The sequence below is a fragment of the Falco punctatus genome (genome assembly GCF_963210335.1).
Source record: "Falco punctatus genome assembly, chromosome: 7".
NCBI lineage: Eukaryota > Metazoa > Chordata > Aves > Falconiformes > Falconidae > Falco > Falco punctatus.
In genome coordinates, this window is record NC_137587.1 from 42,919,048 (window position 1) to 42,935,298 (window position 16,251).

The 16,251-nt window shown below is 40.7% G+C and overlaps 1 protein-coding gene across 2 annotated transcripts in view; it reads left to right on the forward strand.

The window, feature by feature from the left end:
- The window catches only part of SYNE2 (spectrin repeat containing nuclear envelope protein 2), a 189,300-nt gene that overhangs the window by 54,813 nt on the left and 118,236 nt on the right, over positions 1-16,251 (forward strand). For both annotated transcript variants that reach the window (XM_080395851.1, XM_080395850.1), the window contains exons 32-43: positions 2,480-2,638; positions 3,337-3,498; positions 5,892-5,993; positions 7,310-7,510; positions 8,514-8,679; positions 9,442-9,554; positions 10,321-10,523; positions 10,907-11,026; positions 11,130-11,418; positions 12,191-12,360; positions 14,249-14,561; positions 15,288-15,452. In XM_080395851.1, the coding sequence (XP_080251977.1) occupies positions 2,480-2,638; positions 3,337-3,498; positions 5,892-5,993; positions 7,310-7,510; positions 8,514-8,679; positions 9,442-9,554; positions 10,321-10,523; positions 10,907-11,026; positions 11,130-11,418; positions 12,191-12,360; positions 14,249-14,561; positions 15,288-15,452 (2,163 nt within the window). The remainder of the gene's footprint in view (positions 1-2,479; positions 2,639-3,336; positions 3,499-5,891; positions 5,994-7,309; positions 7,511-8,513; positions 8,680-9,441; positions 9,555-10,320; positions 10,524-10,906; positions 11,027-11,129; positions 11,419-12,190; positions 12,361-14,248; positions 14,562-15,287; positions 15,453-16,251) is intronic.

Genomic DNA, 16,251 nt, shown 5'->3' on the forward strand with positions numbered 1-16,251 from the left:
CTTATATGCCTGGACTTCAGGGCAAATGTTAAGACCTGGCTTTGGCTTCCAAAATACATTAGGGACCATACTCTGGTTTTGTTTTAAGTTGAAGTCCAGTTCTGCTTAGTGAATCAAGGTCTTGTTAAAGATGAGGGATTAAAAAAAAAACAAACAAAAGCAAAACCCCATAGAAAAACTACGATCAAGTACAAAAATCAGATGAAATCCTGTTCTACTAAAAGCACATGTTGAAATCAGCCATATTCACCCACACCCTTTTGAACGTTTCTGTGTTTTCTACCAAGTTAAAAAAGAGCCTTATAGTGGGCCATTTGTAAATATATAAAAAGAGAAAATTCATTTGTTACTAAGAAGATACTTTAAAATGTTGTACCACTTAGAGCAAACTTAAAGTAACACAGCTCCTTAGGGCTGCTTGTTTCTGTGCTGTTGCTCTAGCTTATAACCGAGAATTTAGATGTGTATCTTCTCCTTGCTCATCTCACTGGGTCCCAGGCAGAGCCACAGGGTTTGTCTGCACCATCCAACGCTGTGCAGAGATCCTCAGCTAGCCCCAGGCAAGCTGGATCAGGAAGAGAAACTGTAAGGCTGTCAGCTGGCATATCTGCTCAGAGACTGGGCCATGCCAGACCTGTCCTGCTTCCCAGGCTGGAGCTTGTGTACCTCACTGTGTGTCATTGCCACCGTGCTCAGAGACAGCTTGGGGGCTGCCAGCATGGTGCTGCCTTGGGATGTGGACTTCTGCAGGCCAGAATGGTGTTGACTTGGGCTGATGATAACAGTATTTCCTTGAGCTGGTTTTTACATTTGCAGCATGAATCTCTGTCCTCCTGCTGACTTTGCTGACTGAACTGTGTTACTGTCAGAAGCCATAACAACGTAGTTTGGTATTTCTCCTCTTGCTTCTCTTGTGTTACAAACCTATGTAGATGACAGACCTTCTGCATAAGAGCCTTGGCCTCTGTAACTGACATCTGCTCCCTGCTGTCTTTGACAGCAGTTAAACATTTGCAGTGTTTTTTTACATTAGCTGATGAGACTGAATGAGCATAAATGAATGCCCTGCTGGACATCCCCTCATTTAGTTTAAAGTTAACTGCTTTTTCAGACAAAAATTTGGCAGCCAGCTACATTCTTCTTGGCTAAATGAATACAGCCACCAGACACAGTTGTCCATAGCTAATGGATTAGGGAACGGCAGCATGACTGTCATGACCGTTTTACTGTGCAGGTTTCACGTTTCCTGGCTGGGTTTTGTAACGGGTTGTTTGGATGCCACGTTTAGGCTTTCTGATGAGGCATCACCCAAGTCATTCAGGAACATTTGCTCTCAGGCAGTGCCTGGGATGGTTAAATTTAAGAAGCAATGTGGTTTCTTCCCTTGGGCAATGGGGTGGTGTCAGCGTGTAGCACCCACCCTGTAGCTGAGGCAGTCTTCTCTTGGTTTCACCAGTGAGACTTCTGGCACCTTGTATGGCACAGGCTCCTGCTGCAGGAGGAGTTTGCCTGCATACTCTGGCCCCTGCTTGTACGGACAGCCCTCTCTGCTAACAACCCTTCCTCTTCACCCCCAGTCTTGGGATTCCCACTCTCAGGACTGTGATCCACAAGAGTTGCAGCACAGTACAGGCCTGTCCGTGGGTGCTGATGACTTGTTCTTTATAATTATATAAAATAATAGCAGAGAAGGTCCTCTGCCTTGTTCTGGTTTGTGAGCGCTGCTCTGCCATCCCCATTTCTCAGTGGCTGTCAGAATCCGTATGGGAAGATGTAATGCTTGTCTCTGGGAGATAAGGAGAGCTTTTGGTACCAGATTGCCTAACACCAGAGGTCAGTGTTTCTTTTCCAGCCAGCTTCCATGTTGTTTGTAAACACTGCCATCATCATTCAGCACAAAGAGGCAGTCTAGTTTTTAACTAGAAGTAGGAAAAAGGGACATTTCCATTTCTGGCAATGGCATATTTGACAATGATTACGTTTAAGTAGGCTTTAAGCTTTTTTTTTTTTTTTTTTTTTTAAGTAGTTTAAAACCTGGGGGTTAGAATGCCAGGTTATATTTTTTAGAGTTGTAGTAGTATCTCAGACAATTATTAGGTATACATTGTTGATTTCTGTAACCGAGGTTCTGTGTATGGATGTACAGTCCTCTTGGATCTTGCGATTGTGACTTAAAGCAAACGGTGGTTTTGGTTGTCTTTAGGGAGAAATATATTATCTGTAGTTCCCACTCAGCTGTTTTGCAGACGATACCAGAATAATAAGGATTTCTAACAGGGAAATGTTCCTATCAGCATGACAGGGATATAACAACAATGGATACATTCCTAGTCTCATCATATTATATAAAATACATGATTTTGAGTAATGCTGTTGTTTCTCTAAACTAAAAAGAACAGCACATCAGTGAAAAACGTTTTACTGAATGAACAGTCATAAGCAAACATGCTGGTAAATATCCATTTGGTCTTTTTCACAGATTGAAGAGGCAAAAGAAGAATTTAATGAACACTCAGAAGATGTAGACAAAATAAATCAGATCTGCAAAAACCTTCAATTGCAGCTCAATAAAATGAGAAGCTTTGAGGAGCCTCCATTTGAGAATGAGGCTAACATTATTGTGGACAGATGGCTGGATGTATGTAAAAAATAAATTATCAGGGTGGTCTTATCTGTTATGCATTATAGTAATTGAGTCTGACGTGTGTGTAATATTTGGAATAAATGAAGTGCAATATGGCAAAGATTCTTAAGAGATAAATCCAAGTGTTTACCAGAGGAAAGCTTGCAGAGTGTCTATTGGTGTAATGTTTCTGATCTCTCAGGTAGTTTATATCATGAGTCCTCCTGGACAGTAAATAATTCTAGGAAATTCAGAAAGGCAATATCTGTGTTTTCTGCATGAACCTGTAAGCTTCCTTAACAACCTCTGTGGATTTAGGCTTTGGGAGACAGTCTGGAGAATCACAATGCTGGTGCTTTTGGTGAGAAATGTTTGCCACTGTTGATCTAAGCAGTGCATCAATACTGAGATTAGATGGTATTTACTGAGAGTAGATAAACATTAATGAGCAAGGCTTCTTCCTAAACCTGCCTTAAAACTGGCAAGCTGCCATTGTGATTGGTATGATGGTGACATGTGTGGCAGGGATTTAAATATCTTCTCCATGACCAGTTCACTGAGAAGACACATGAGATTTTTTTTCCCCCTTGCTGCACTTGTTTTTGTGCTTGGTTTTATCTTACTCTGATTTTATTATGCTGCTTTTGATTTTAGAATATAACTCAACATTTTTGAAATCTCTGTGTGTTTTCTATGTATAAATGTCATGGTAGATCAATGAAAAGACTGAAAACTACTGTGATAATTTGGGAAGAGTTCAGGCTTTGTGGGACAAACTCCTTGGTTTATCTGGCGCAATCGATGCTTGGGCAAATGCAGAACTGAAGAATGCAGAAAACCATTGTCTGACTGAAGAGGACCTTACACAGCTGAAGGTAATTTGAATAGAAATTTTTTACTCTTGTACTTCAGGATATAAACATGCACATTGCATAGAAATGCCAGCACTGCAAAAGCAGAGGAAGTTGTAACATTTGCAATTATATCTGCATGGATGGTTTCACTGAAGATACTGCATAATGTATTGGGGATACAGGTCTTGGAAACTGATGACTTGGTGGCATATCTGTATACTAAATTGTTTAAAATTAATGCAACACTGTAAATGCTGCTTTAGCCTACAAAAGCCCCCTCATTCCTTTGTGCTGTACAAACATACAGCAAAGAGAAGGCCTGGGAAGCTTGAAGCCTAGAGCACAGTGGTGCACATATTTCCTTGTGCCTAGAGAAGAAAGGGAAGAGAGTGTGCGTAGGTGCATGATTAGTTCTCTAGTTTGAAAATGCCTATCAGTGAAGATACTGGAGCCTCAGAAATGGCTGGGCAGCGTTCAAGGAGAGGTTGCAGAGGTGGCTTATTTGCAGCTGTGACCCTTGTCCCAGTGTGCTCTCTGGTATAACTTAAAGCACCCTTAGTAGTGACTGGCTGCTGAGGGTCTCCAGGGGCTGCACACAGGCAGCCATCAGCAGAGCCTGGGCTGCCCGTGCCCCTTTTGCACACGCTGTAGCATCAACTCTTGGTATCAGGGTGCAGCTGGGTGTGAAAAAACATGCACTAGTTCTATGCCATTGAAAAGCCCCACGTACAGAGGTAAATATTTTAATTTCTGGCTTAAGGGCCATAATCGACCAGCTGCCCTGCTTCGTTGTGGTTATAGCTCAACAAAAATAATTTCCTGCTTGAGTGGGGTTGAGACATACATATATCCCATATCCACTTGTTTGAAAATATGTAGGCAGTTTTTTCTCGGTGTTTACATGCTAAAAATGCCATGATTTTTATTATGCTTATTTGCAGCATTACTCCTACTGTTAGCACAGCTCATTTGTTTTGATTTGCCGAGCAGTAAAAAGCCAAGGTTTTATTTGAATATAGATCTTCTCAGTGAAACAGTAGTATACACACTATGCAGAGGTGGATATTTTGTCACTTTATTATTGCCTTTGTTATTGTATTGTTAGAATTTACCTGGGGCAGTTCAGGTCACTGAGGGCTCCAGTAAAAATGCACCAGCTGGCAACTGCATCTTAAAGAGTCATTTGTTACTGGAAACTGCTCAGTCCTGGCGTGATGAGACCAAGCCCCTGATGTGCCCTACGGGTGGTTAGGAAGGGCCGTGCTGGAGGTGGCTGTGCTAAAGTTACTCCACTGCTCCTATTTGAGAGGATAATCCTGGAAGGAGAGGCGAGGAGAGGGCAAGGGAAAGAGAAACCGTGTTTCCCATGAGCTACTATAAAAGCAGAATAGGAGAGAAAACTGAACTCAGTGCATTGGTATTTTTGTAGAATGATTTAAAGTGCAGAAGGCCTCAGGTTCATTTCTCAATTTGTTATTATTTCTTTTGTTGTTGATCCTGAAACGTCTCTGTAAATGTTAACCATGTTACAAAACCCCCAACTGTTGCAACGTGTATCATGGCCCATATGGTTGAAACCCAGCGTCCTTTGTGACCACCCAGCAAAGCGCTGGTGCATGTGCTGCCAAGAAGCCTGTCACAAAAGAACAGAGTAATGGTTATTTGACTGTGTATTTAAAGATGGCTTCAGTATAAATAACGTGAGAGAAGTTCTGCTTTCCCCTATAGCCAGTACGCAAATGGGAACCCTTTTAAGGGCTGCAGCATGTGAACGGGTTTTGATGGTTGCTTGTACAGAGACTGCAGAGGAATACTTTGTGCTGAGGGAGTTTGGAATATCGATCTGGGAATGTGAGACAATATGATTATTTTAGATATATCCTATTTCATAAGTTGAAGCTGGTATTTTACTTTCACATTACTGGCTTGTTCCAAAATCCATTCAAATGAGTAGAAGTCTTTTTGTATACAAAGAATTTACATTAAAAAAGTGCTTACAGCATGTGCTGTATTTTATCACATCCCTACTGAAGTGTATCATCAGGATGCCAATTCTTGATTTTAGGTCTCTAACATCTGAGAATAGCCCTTTTTAATAGAAGCAGCAAGAAATAAATACAAAATTAAGATTATTTTCCTTCAAATTTACTTGGGACAATATGGAAGTAAAATAATTAAGATTGTTAAATTTATGCCGGATTTGCATTAACAACTGCTTTGCCTGAGCAACAGCGTGTTTCTGGCTCTAATACAAAAAAAAAATATCTAACTCGCTGATTTGAAAATCAGGCAATGGACCAGTTGTGGGAGCTCTATATGCCAAAATGCAGAATCAGAATATTAGTAACATAATTTTGTAATAGAAACAACCTGAGGGGAAACACAGTTAACGATGTGGGTTTTTCCACCTTTAGGCATGCTTACGAGTCCAGGAGCAGAAGCTTCAGAAATTTGACAACACGGTGGCTGAGATAGAAGAACTTCTGAATAGTAATGAACCTCCACTGGAGCTACAGGTGTGAAGAAGCTTTTACAGCTAATACACCAGCACTCATTCCTACAGCCCTGCTTCTGGTATCACCTTTGGCACAATCATTGATTGGTTTGACTTAATCTACCCAAAGAAAATTGGAGTTGTTTTGTTGGCTATTAGCAGTGACATTTCATTTGCTGTCTTTCTCAAGCTGTCAGACCAAAACCTGTCATTTAAAACACATAGGCCTCTCTCAGTCCTGTGGCTTTTAGGGGCTTAGACCTGACCCAGCTGGTTTGCAGGCATGTATCAGTGATATCTGGCTTTTAGCTGTTGGCCGAGAAGGTGGCATGGTGGACCTCATCATCCCTTTGGGGATCCCAGCAACTCAGCATGCTGACTGTCTATTTTAAACTGCCCTTTTACCTGGACATGGCTTAATGTAGCTTGGTAGTATGTAGCTATTTGCATAAAGTGGTGTTTACTGTGGTATTTTCCTTTGGGACATCAGAAGGAATATCATCTTTTTGTGTTACCTTCATACAGCAAAGAATAAAATCCTCCCCATTTGAGACCACGTTAGGCTACCCTGATCCTATAGCAGTTCCCTAAGCGTCCGCTCCCAGTGTCAGATGCCCCTTGAGCTTGACCCAGTTTAGCTATTTGTGTTTATCCTCAGCAGGCAGTGAACTCGGAAGAGTTTCACTGGGTAAAGTGATCTAAGGAGCTTAGGAAAGGACTCTGCAACCTTGTACTGTGCACACTGTGCTCCTTGGGAGCAGCAGGTGCCCTGAGCCCCCTGGGTGGTCTTTCAGCAGGTGGCTGTGATCTAGTTGAGTTGCTGTCTTATGCAAACCTGCGGGAGCCTTACAGGTAAGGTTAAGGGCCTGTTCCTCCTTAGTGACTAGTCTGGAGCCAGAGCTCCCCACCTCTCTGCTGTCCTTGCCTGTTTTTTTGGATCAGTGTGAGGAGTTTGCCCCGGTGGGGTCACTGCAGGGGAGCGTGTTACAGAAAGACCCGGTACTTTCTTTTTCTTGGTAGCCAAACCACATATGAGGCCTTTATCCAGCTGAGAGTAGATCCTGGAGTAGGCTGACAAATCAAACTGTTAGTAAGGCAGCACCGGTAAATGCATTGCTTATAAAGATGATCTGAGATCATTCCTCTCAGAAAAGGAGAGCTATATACTATTCTTTTTCAATTTGTGGAGTGGGAAGGGAAGACACTGGAACCAACTGTGACTGAAATGTCTGGACTTCGGATCATTTCATTGCTTTTTATGTCTGTTGTGGAGTTCTGTAATATTACAAGAAATTAATGCAGCATAATTTCTTACATAGGCTTATTTCCAATTTTTAGGTCATCAGATCATCTGTTGTGCAAAAAATGGAGCTAATAAAAGAGCTCTTGTCAATGAAGCAGGGGACCAGTGAACTCAGCATGAATACAGCAGAACTAAAAGGAGACCTTGATCTGGCCAAGACACAAATTGGAATGACTGAATCACTTTTAAAAGCTCTGTCTCCTTCTGACACCTTAGAGATCTTTACTAAATTAGAGGTAATGTGCCACAAATGGAGCATCTTTTATAATTTCGTTCATTATTTCTCTCCTGGGCAAGTCTTCGTAAGTGTTTCTCCTGTATATGTTGTAAACTGCTAGAATAACTCAAGTGATGAGCCTGGCTTGAATATTTCTTTAAGCTGCCAGAAACATGAAACAAAAAGACTGTTTTCACTGGATGTTATCAGATGTAGTTCATTAACCCTTGCAGCTGTTGGAAATGGTTAAGTGATAGGCACGACAACAGAATACCACCCGACACATGTTGAAGCAGCAGCGGGGGTACTGAGTTGTATCTTTTCCAGGACTGGATAATATCCAGAGGTTATCTTTGTGCCACCTGAACCTTCCTGCAAGGGAAACTCCCAGTAGGCAAATTTCAGCCAACTTTCCATCCTCTTTCCACCAGGGAGAGAGGTGAAGAAAGAGATGCTTCCTGCTTGGAGGTTCAAGGCTGGCAAGATTTAAACCTGTTGAACGTTGAGTGGATTATGCACGTTCTGGGTGTCAGACCACTAGTGTTTGGGGCAGTGAAATCACAGGCATTGGAAGAAAGATATAGCTTTTAATGAATTCTCACAGCTTCTTTTAAGTTACCTTTCAACCTGACATACAGACTAAAGTGTTTAGGGGTGGAATAGTGCCTATGGCAGCTAAGGCATTACAACTTGTAGTATTATCCGCTCTGAAACACACTGTGTTACTGTGCACTTCACGTATCTATTTTGTGTGATACCAAAATGTGCATGAGTGAATGTGTGTGTGGTTATGTATTCATACAAATGCGTACACACTGCTCAAGGAGAGTTTATTGCTTACATCTACCTATTGATTGCCTTGTTAATGTCAATATACTTTAAGAAATTATTCTGACACATAGACAAGACTAAACTCTTTTGCAAAACCCTAGTTTCTACTAAGCAGCTCTGTGCAGTGTACTTATGATTGCACTTCAAAATTTTCTTTTTAACAGTTGTCCTTTTTTTTTTTTTAACTTTAGGAGATACACCAGAAAATTCTGCAACAAGAACACCTTGTCACATTACTCCAAGAAGAGACGGATTGTCCTGATGTGGATGAATTAAATAAGCAGCTTAAATGTGTTATTGATTTATTTAATAAGAAGAAACGTGTGTTTCAAGATCACTTTATAGGAGTTTTGAACCGTAAGCAAGCACATTTCACATTTATGTAGCTTTATAGGCTTTTATTGACCATGCCAATCACTTAAAGGGTATGCAATGAATTTATTTTTGCTTAGATGTCTGAAACTGTTTCAATATCTCAAACTGCTTCAGGATTCTGTACAAGTTAAAAATTTGGTTAAAAAGGGCTTTTGATTCCAACAAACCACTCAGTCTGAATGAAAGTATTTTGTTTCTTGTTTTTACATTTTAAAAAAATAGATAAAAGTAGTATAAAGCATAACTGAGGAACAAATGGCAGAGCATTTCATTAAAAACTACAGAAATCAAACATTTTCATTTTTCCAGTTATTTTTTATTTAATCTTGGTTGTAAGAAGGAATAACATAATTAATTACTTTCTATTTTATGCAGACATGGGATTTTGCAGGTGTACAATTAGGCCTAAAGGTAGTCTCATCTTCAGATAGTTTTTGAGTAATACTTATTTGTGTGGAAATGAGAAAAGTTGCCAAAAGGCTAATACTAAGTCTTTTTTTATTGAAACTGCTGTGTGTAGCAGGCTGTCCCTCCCAAGTGAACAGGTATGTTTATTGTCAATTAATGCTGGGTAAAAACATGTATGGCCTGCAGCATTTTGTCACATGGTCTGTAGTGAAAAGCAACCTTTGACAGTAGCACTGATAAATGTAATTAAAAATTGTCTGAAATCTGTGTGTTAAATGGGATTTTCTTTTGCAGAATACAATTAATGAAGAAAATTGGAATGTATCTTTTTTTCAGGTCAATGCAAGAATTTTAATGACTGGTTCAGCAGCACTCAGCTGTCTTTGAAGGACTGCTTTGACCTGTCAGAAACAAAACCAATAATGGAAGAAAGACTGCAGAGGCTAACGGTAAAACATTAAAATGTTCTAATTTCTAAAGCTGGTTGTTCTTTAAGTTTTAATTTTTTACACGGAAGACTACTCTTGGGAGTGAATTCACTGACAGTGGTTTTGTAGCTTGAGGCTGCGAGAACATTTCATGTGACTTACAGAATTAGGACAGTAAGTGGAATGAAAATAAAACTTTGTTAAAATGGAATATCCGTTTCAAGTTCAGACATAGTTGGGCAAGCAAGAGACAGGACAGTAGTTAGTGAAAGTCAGTGGACCTTGACCAAGTATTTAAGTGTGCAAAGATGCAGAAAGTCAAGTATGTAGAGAATAAAATGAAATTCTGACCCCTCTTGGACTCATGTGTGAACAATTTGCATTCACTTTGCTTTGCTTAGCCAGATTTTCCCTCAGTCAGACAGAATCAACGGGAAAGAGATGGAAAAGCCCCAACATCTGGAAGAGGCAATCACAGTTAAGCAGCCAAAGACAGTGACGTCAGTGTTAGATTTGAATGCTGCTTGCCTATTTCTTCTGTGTGTATTTGTGCTGTAGATCCAAGTCATCTACTTGACTTTCTCCTGATTTTACACACAGCAACTTTTCCATTCACGAGTGGAATAGTAAGCAAACTGTGAATTAACATATATTCCTTTTCAGGAACTGGAATTGCTGTAGCAAACATTTGTGGAGGTAATGGGAGTTGAAAAATTCTTGTAACATAAATACCCATTCTACCACAACAAATTTGACAAATGCATCTTGTGTTTGTGCTCTTACTCAGCGCTTCTTAACATCTGAAGGCAAAGACAGAGATATCCAAGAAGTTAAAACTTTATTGGATAAAGTGAAGCATTACTTGTCCAAAGCAAGCATTATCCACCTTAACAGCTGTGTGAGAGATCAAGAAGCAGAACTACAAAGACTGGTCTCCAAATGTCAGAAACGGGAAAAGGAGCTTGGTGCTTCTCTCCAGCAGCTCAGTAGGTAGGGAACTAATGTAGTTTCTGACATTTTAATCACAAGTGATATAAAATGATTCATTATTAAACAGCCATATTGAATAGCAGGCAACCCTGCTTTTTATTTAAAGATCATATTTTAATAAAGGGTAGTGAGTGTTTTGTTGTTTGCTTTATGTGTTTGTTTGCTTTGTAGCAGACTCAATGTTATATGGCAGTACATGCTTCTGGACAGTTTCAGTGAGATGATCTGAAATACTGAAGATTAAGCTTGTGCTTAAAACTCTGCTTGATCGGGTGCATTATATTTATGTTACCTTTTCAGCGAAACACTGCTGTCAGCGGCTTCGAGTCATGTAATGCCTCTCATTTTGACCTCTATTATTATTATTATTATACTCTCTTTAGCCTTGAAGAAAGCAGCACGGTCTTAGAAGAATGGCTCATTGCTCAGGAAGAAAAACTCAAAGAGATCCAAAAAGATGAGACAAAACTTGAAAACTTCTATAAAACACTGTTAGCACAGAGGTATTGTTTTCTTTGGTCTCTATCTGAGAACTGTCTTCTAAAGAAGATTGCTCCATGTTGTTACAACAAATAGATGTTCATTAACATTTTTTGTGTTTTCCAGAAAACCATTTGACTCCATGGCTCAGCTAGTAAATTCCTTGAGGGAGACTGGGCTGACAGAACATGAAACTGTTTCAGAAGCCGCTCATCTTCTTAGTAGATATCAGACACTGATAACACATGTAAGTGAAATGACGGGCAATACTGAGAGACTTCCAGTGGAAGGACAGAATTTTGAAGAACTTGTCCAGGATGTTTCTTGCTGGATCAAAAAGCTGGAGGAGGCTGTCAATAACCTGAGTTCACAGGGAAGTGAGTTGCCATCAGACAAAAGGATTAATCAGATAAAGGTATTGTTTTAAATCTATTCCTTTTCCACTTCACAGCTTGTGCTAGTATCAGGGGAATGCTTGATGAGTCAGTCCCTTGTAAGATACTGTCACTGCTGACTGCAGGTGGTTTTGTGGCTTATTTGGGGAGTGGAGATGTTTGGGGTTTTTTGTTCTTGTTTGGTTTTGCATAGTTTATTATGTAAGATGAGATTCTCTGCTGCATGTCTGGGTGGAGCAGCACTGAACTCAGACGGTGCTGGTGGCCGTGCATCTCCCCATCATAGCTTACTCCAGAGGTGAAGAGGGAGGTCAGTAACACAGCTGGGGCATCTGGAGAGCCTCTGCAAAGTGTGTGGCTTCTTGGGTGTCCAGCTGGGCTGTGCCACTGCCTGGGTGAGTCTCTCAGGCCCCAATGTCAGTTGTTTTTTTGGTGTCCTCTATTCTCTGACTACATAGGATGGGGATGCTGAGATTACATGCCTTGTTCTGTGGAAGGGGAAGTATTGTAACAAATATCTCTCCCTAAGATTTGGTGAGGTTTTCTTTATTGGTCAGCACAATATTGGTTCTGTTAGGTACAGAATAATTTAAAAATCAGCTTCATTATCCCAGACTTGCTAAACCTAGATGATCTATCCATTTACATATCAGTTATGTGGTAAGTTGGAAGGAGAATTATTTTGTCTTGAACAGCAATGTACAAAATATGAAAAAAATCTTTGGTAATATGTTTTATTTTGTAACCAAACCCAGTTGTATATGTACTGCTTCTGTTTCTCACCTAATACAGGAAATCACAGCTCTCAGAGATGCGGGAGAGGCCAAAATACAGAAGATGGTAGCTCTAGGAGAAACTTTAATGAAAAATGAGAAAAGTAGGAAGCCAGTGGTTCAGCAGACTATTTCTGAGCTCCAGAACAAGTGGGAAAGCATCTGTCAGCAAACCACTGAATATAGAAGGTAATGTGGAATTTGCCAAGAGGCAGTACAGTTGACTTACTGCTATATTGACTTTCTTCTCTTCTTCCTGCATCAGTTGGATTGAATTTGCGTTCTTGGTGGGCAGAACGAGATACCTACAAAAATACTTGTATTTCTGCAGTATTGTGGAAGGGCAGGTCACAGTTTGGATTGAGCAGTCCAGTCGTAGGTTGTAAGCAGGAGGCGTGAGGGGGTGGCAAGACAGCTGAGGGGATCTGCCTAGCTCGCCTCAGGTTCCTGTTTGATACTGAAGTAGCTCAGCCACTCTTGAAAGAAAAAAAACCAGTGCAGCCAGTGCTCCTTGTTTCGTTGGACTGTGCAGTGAGGGTACGCTGGTTTAACCACTGTGGTAGCCCTTCCCTGCAATGTGATCTGGTCTCTGCCCCAGCCCCAGGTGTGGTTCCCCAGCAGAGGTGAGATCTGCCTTTGCAGAGATTCGTCCTGCTTCAGAAGAGAGTTTGGGGTAAATCCAGAAGGCTGGGATTTTAAAGTAGAGTTTTTAAAGGCTGGTTTATTCTGGCTCTGAGAGAGGCTTTCTTGGCTGTGGCAGCTGGTATGGTTAAGTCAGCAAAGGCACTTTAGTGTTGCTGGCAGTGTGGCAACTCTGTCTGAGAGCCGTCTTGATCCTTTAAAACATGTCAGATGATTCCAGGTGTGTTGTATAAACAGAAACTGAAGTACTGGCCTTGCACATGCAGATGCTTTCAAGATATTTGTCTGCCATAATGTCCTTGAACTGACTTTCAGTAAAATCATTGGGAACTTTGCCGTTGAGAGCAATGGAAGCAAGAGTAGGCCCACTGTATGCTTTTTTAAAAAATATCCAGGGAAAGAATTATTAAAAATAAGTATTTCTGAGAGTATTCAGTTGCCTTCTGTTACTACTGAGCACTCTGTACAAGCAATGCAAGTGGCATTCAGAAAGGTAGAGCATTGGCTATGCTGGATCCAACACAGCAGAATTCAGAGCACGTTCTTCACAGCTTTTGAAGACAGCACATCTGAAGAGATGCTCAGGACCTTGCAGGATCAGGCCTGTGAATAACAGTAGTGACACAGTAACAGCAGCAGTGTGAAGCTGAAGCAAGAGTACTTAACATATGTGAGGCTATGCTTTGTCATTTGCCAAAAAACATGAATCTTGAGGGGCCAAACCCAAAACACTTAAGCTTTGCTTTTGTCCTCATTTATCCTGCTGTACTTTACAGAATTACAGCCAGACTTTATTTATTTGGATTTGTTTGTGTGGGATCATATTTTCAACTCTTGGCATTTAAGTTCCATCTGGAAAATATTTGAGCTTCATCACCAAATGTGAACATACAAATGTTACTTTTGTCTTGCTGATAATAGTTGCATATTTGCAGTGGACAAATGCAACATGTTCACCTGCAGTGGATCAGCGTGCGTGCTTACAAAGCACACAAATCGAAATCCAGTGTCAGTATCAGGAAAGTAGGCACTGGATTGTGCTGACATAACCCGTATTGCATATGCTGGGTTTGTTATCTGTATTTCTACAACTCCCCCACACCCACCTCAACCAATGCAATGTGTATCTGCTACAGATTATTCCCTCTCAGGAGACTGTCATAAAAAATTGTCAAGGAAATTAGATTCATAGCCATATTGTAGAATTTCTGCTGTAATGAAAGGCAGAAAAATACAGAGCATGAGCATCATGCAGTCACTTCAGTGGTTTTCATTTTCATCACCTTTAAAAATTCCAGTCTGAGCTGATCAGTAATTTAAAACCTAAAGAAAATTATTCAGTGTGCTCAAGTTCATTCTAATGGTTGACTTATTCACAATTTGACATTTTCTGGGTAATAAGTAAAAAGTTTTTAAGTGCAGTATTTTTTCCTAGCCCTCAAGAGCAACTTCAGTTCAACAGGGAGCGATATGAGCAAAGCAAAGAAGATCTGAGACTGGCTCTGACTGAAGTGGAGAAACAGCAACAGGAGATAGGTTTTGCCCTTCAGCCTGGTTTGAAGGAGAAGCAAGCGCAGCTGACAAACTATGCAAACCTCCTGCAGAAAGCAGAAAACTTAACTTCCCGATTCAATGAATTGGAAAGCCAGGAAGACTGCCTACAGGGTCACACTGGGGATTCCTGCTTCCCAGAGATGGAATGGTTGGAATTAAAGCACCAACATGAAAATCTGCTCAGCCAGCTACAGGTTGGGACCTCGCTGTCTTTCCTTATGAGATTATTGGTGTGCCTGTTGCTTGCAGTTCTCACTGTTTGCCTGTAGTGTCATTCAGCAGGCAAGTTTGTGGGTATAAAACTGGGAGTAGTGGAAGTTCCTCCGTAGAAGGGCAGGGAATTTCTCTCTCTCTCTTACTGTGAGAAAAAGAGCATGGGAAGCTCATATTTTTTCACTGTCTTATGCTTTGCAGAGGGATAAATGTTTAAACAAATGAGACCAAGGTAAGTGTGAAGAACATTTTGTACCTGCATAAACAGGTTCAGGGAGCTGTAATAGTGAGGCATTTCTTCCTAATCTCCAAGCCACGATAGTTTTATTTTTCCTTTTGGAAGGATGAATGGCTTTTCCTGCATCCTGTTGGTTATTGGTTCCAACCAGATTAGTGCAAATTGCGTTTGCACCCTATGTGGCATGCTGCATTTAATCTTTCACCAATTTTTAATAGAAAACATCCCTTTTAAAAGTACCTTCTTATGGAATGCAAACTCTTCCACTTCTGGCTACCAGTGAAGATTTTGTTCGTGGTGGAGCCCACCGTGTGCCGGGAAGAGGGCAAGATATTTTTTGTGCACTTGTGGTTAGCTGGGTATCTTAAGGGAAACAAGCAAGTTTTTTGTGCTGCTGTGACAGGCTGTGGATGAGTTATATTTATTTGAGCTAATGGTGGACTAATCCTAGAAACTCCTTTGTTTCTAGACTATAGTGCAGACATTGGAAAGTCACGTTCAAGAGCACCAGCAGTTTCAGGATATGGTAACGGGCCTGAGCACTGAGCTGAAAACTGTCTCTGAGAAGCTTGCTGCTTGTAAAGGTCCAGCAATAGAACAACCATCAGCTGAGAAAAACCAGTTGAAATCACAGGTATGTTGCAGGTTTTGCATCATGGAGAAAGTGGGTCCATGCCCTAGGCACTTGTAGAGACCATCATATTTATATAAAAAGAGCTGCTAATGGTGTCAAACTGAAAAACTAAGAAACCTTTATAAACTTATAAACTTTATAAACTACATGTGGTGTTCCATTCATCAAGATAATTGTAGTCCTAAAGCCACTCTTAATGAACTGAATGGACCTTTGCTGTCAGCTAAACTGAAGGCAGAATTGTCCAAGTTCAAGCACACAGGCTTCTTCAGTTTGGTTGGTTGGGTTTGTTTTTTTTGTGTCTCTGGATGTAATGGCGAAAGAGATCATTAAATTTGGTGTTATGATGTGCCTTTAAATTAGCCAGAGTGGAAAGCTTAGGAAAATGTCAGAGAGACCAATTCAGTTTTAAGAAGTGTCCTTCATGCATAAGTAGGCATTCTTTTGCACTTCGGCAGAATGGAGTACAGTCTTGTAGCTGTGAGTGTAGAGAGCTACTGAAAGCTTAAACCATAGCCAGATACGAATCACTGCAATTTCCTTTCCACCAGAATTTGCTGTACCTCTAACAAGTAAAAAGGAATACGAGAGGGAGGGGATTTCCAAGTTGAGAACTTGGAAAGATCACCACACACCTCACAGGATACTACCTGATTATTTATCATTGTCATAATGCTTATAACTTCGGAGTCCTTTGTTCATAAAAATGGCTGACTAAAATTACTGATTTAGTATTTACCTTTCTGCATGCAGCAAACAGGTCTGCATGTACTTTTCAGCACAGATTGTTGTTTATTTA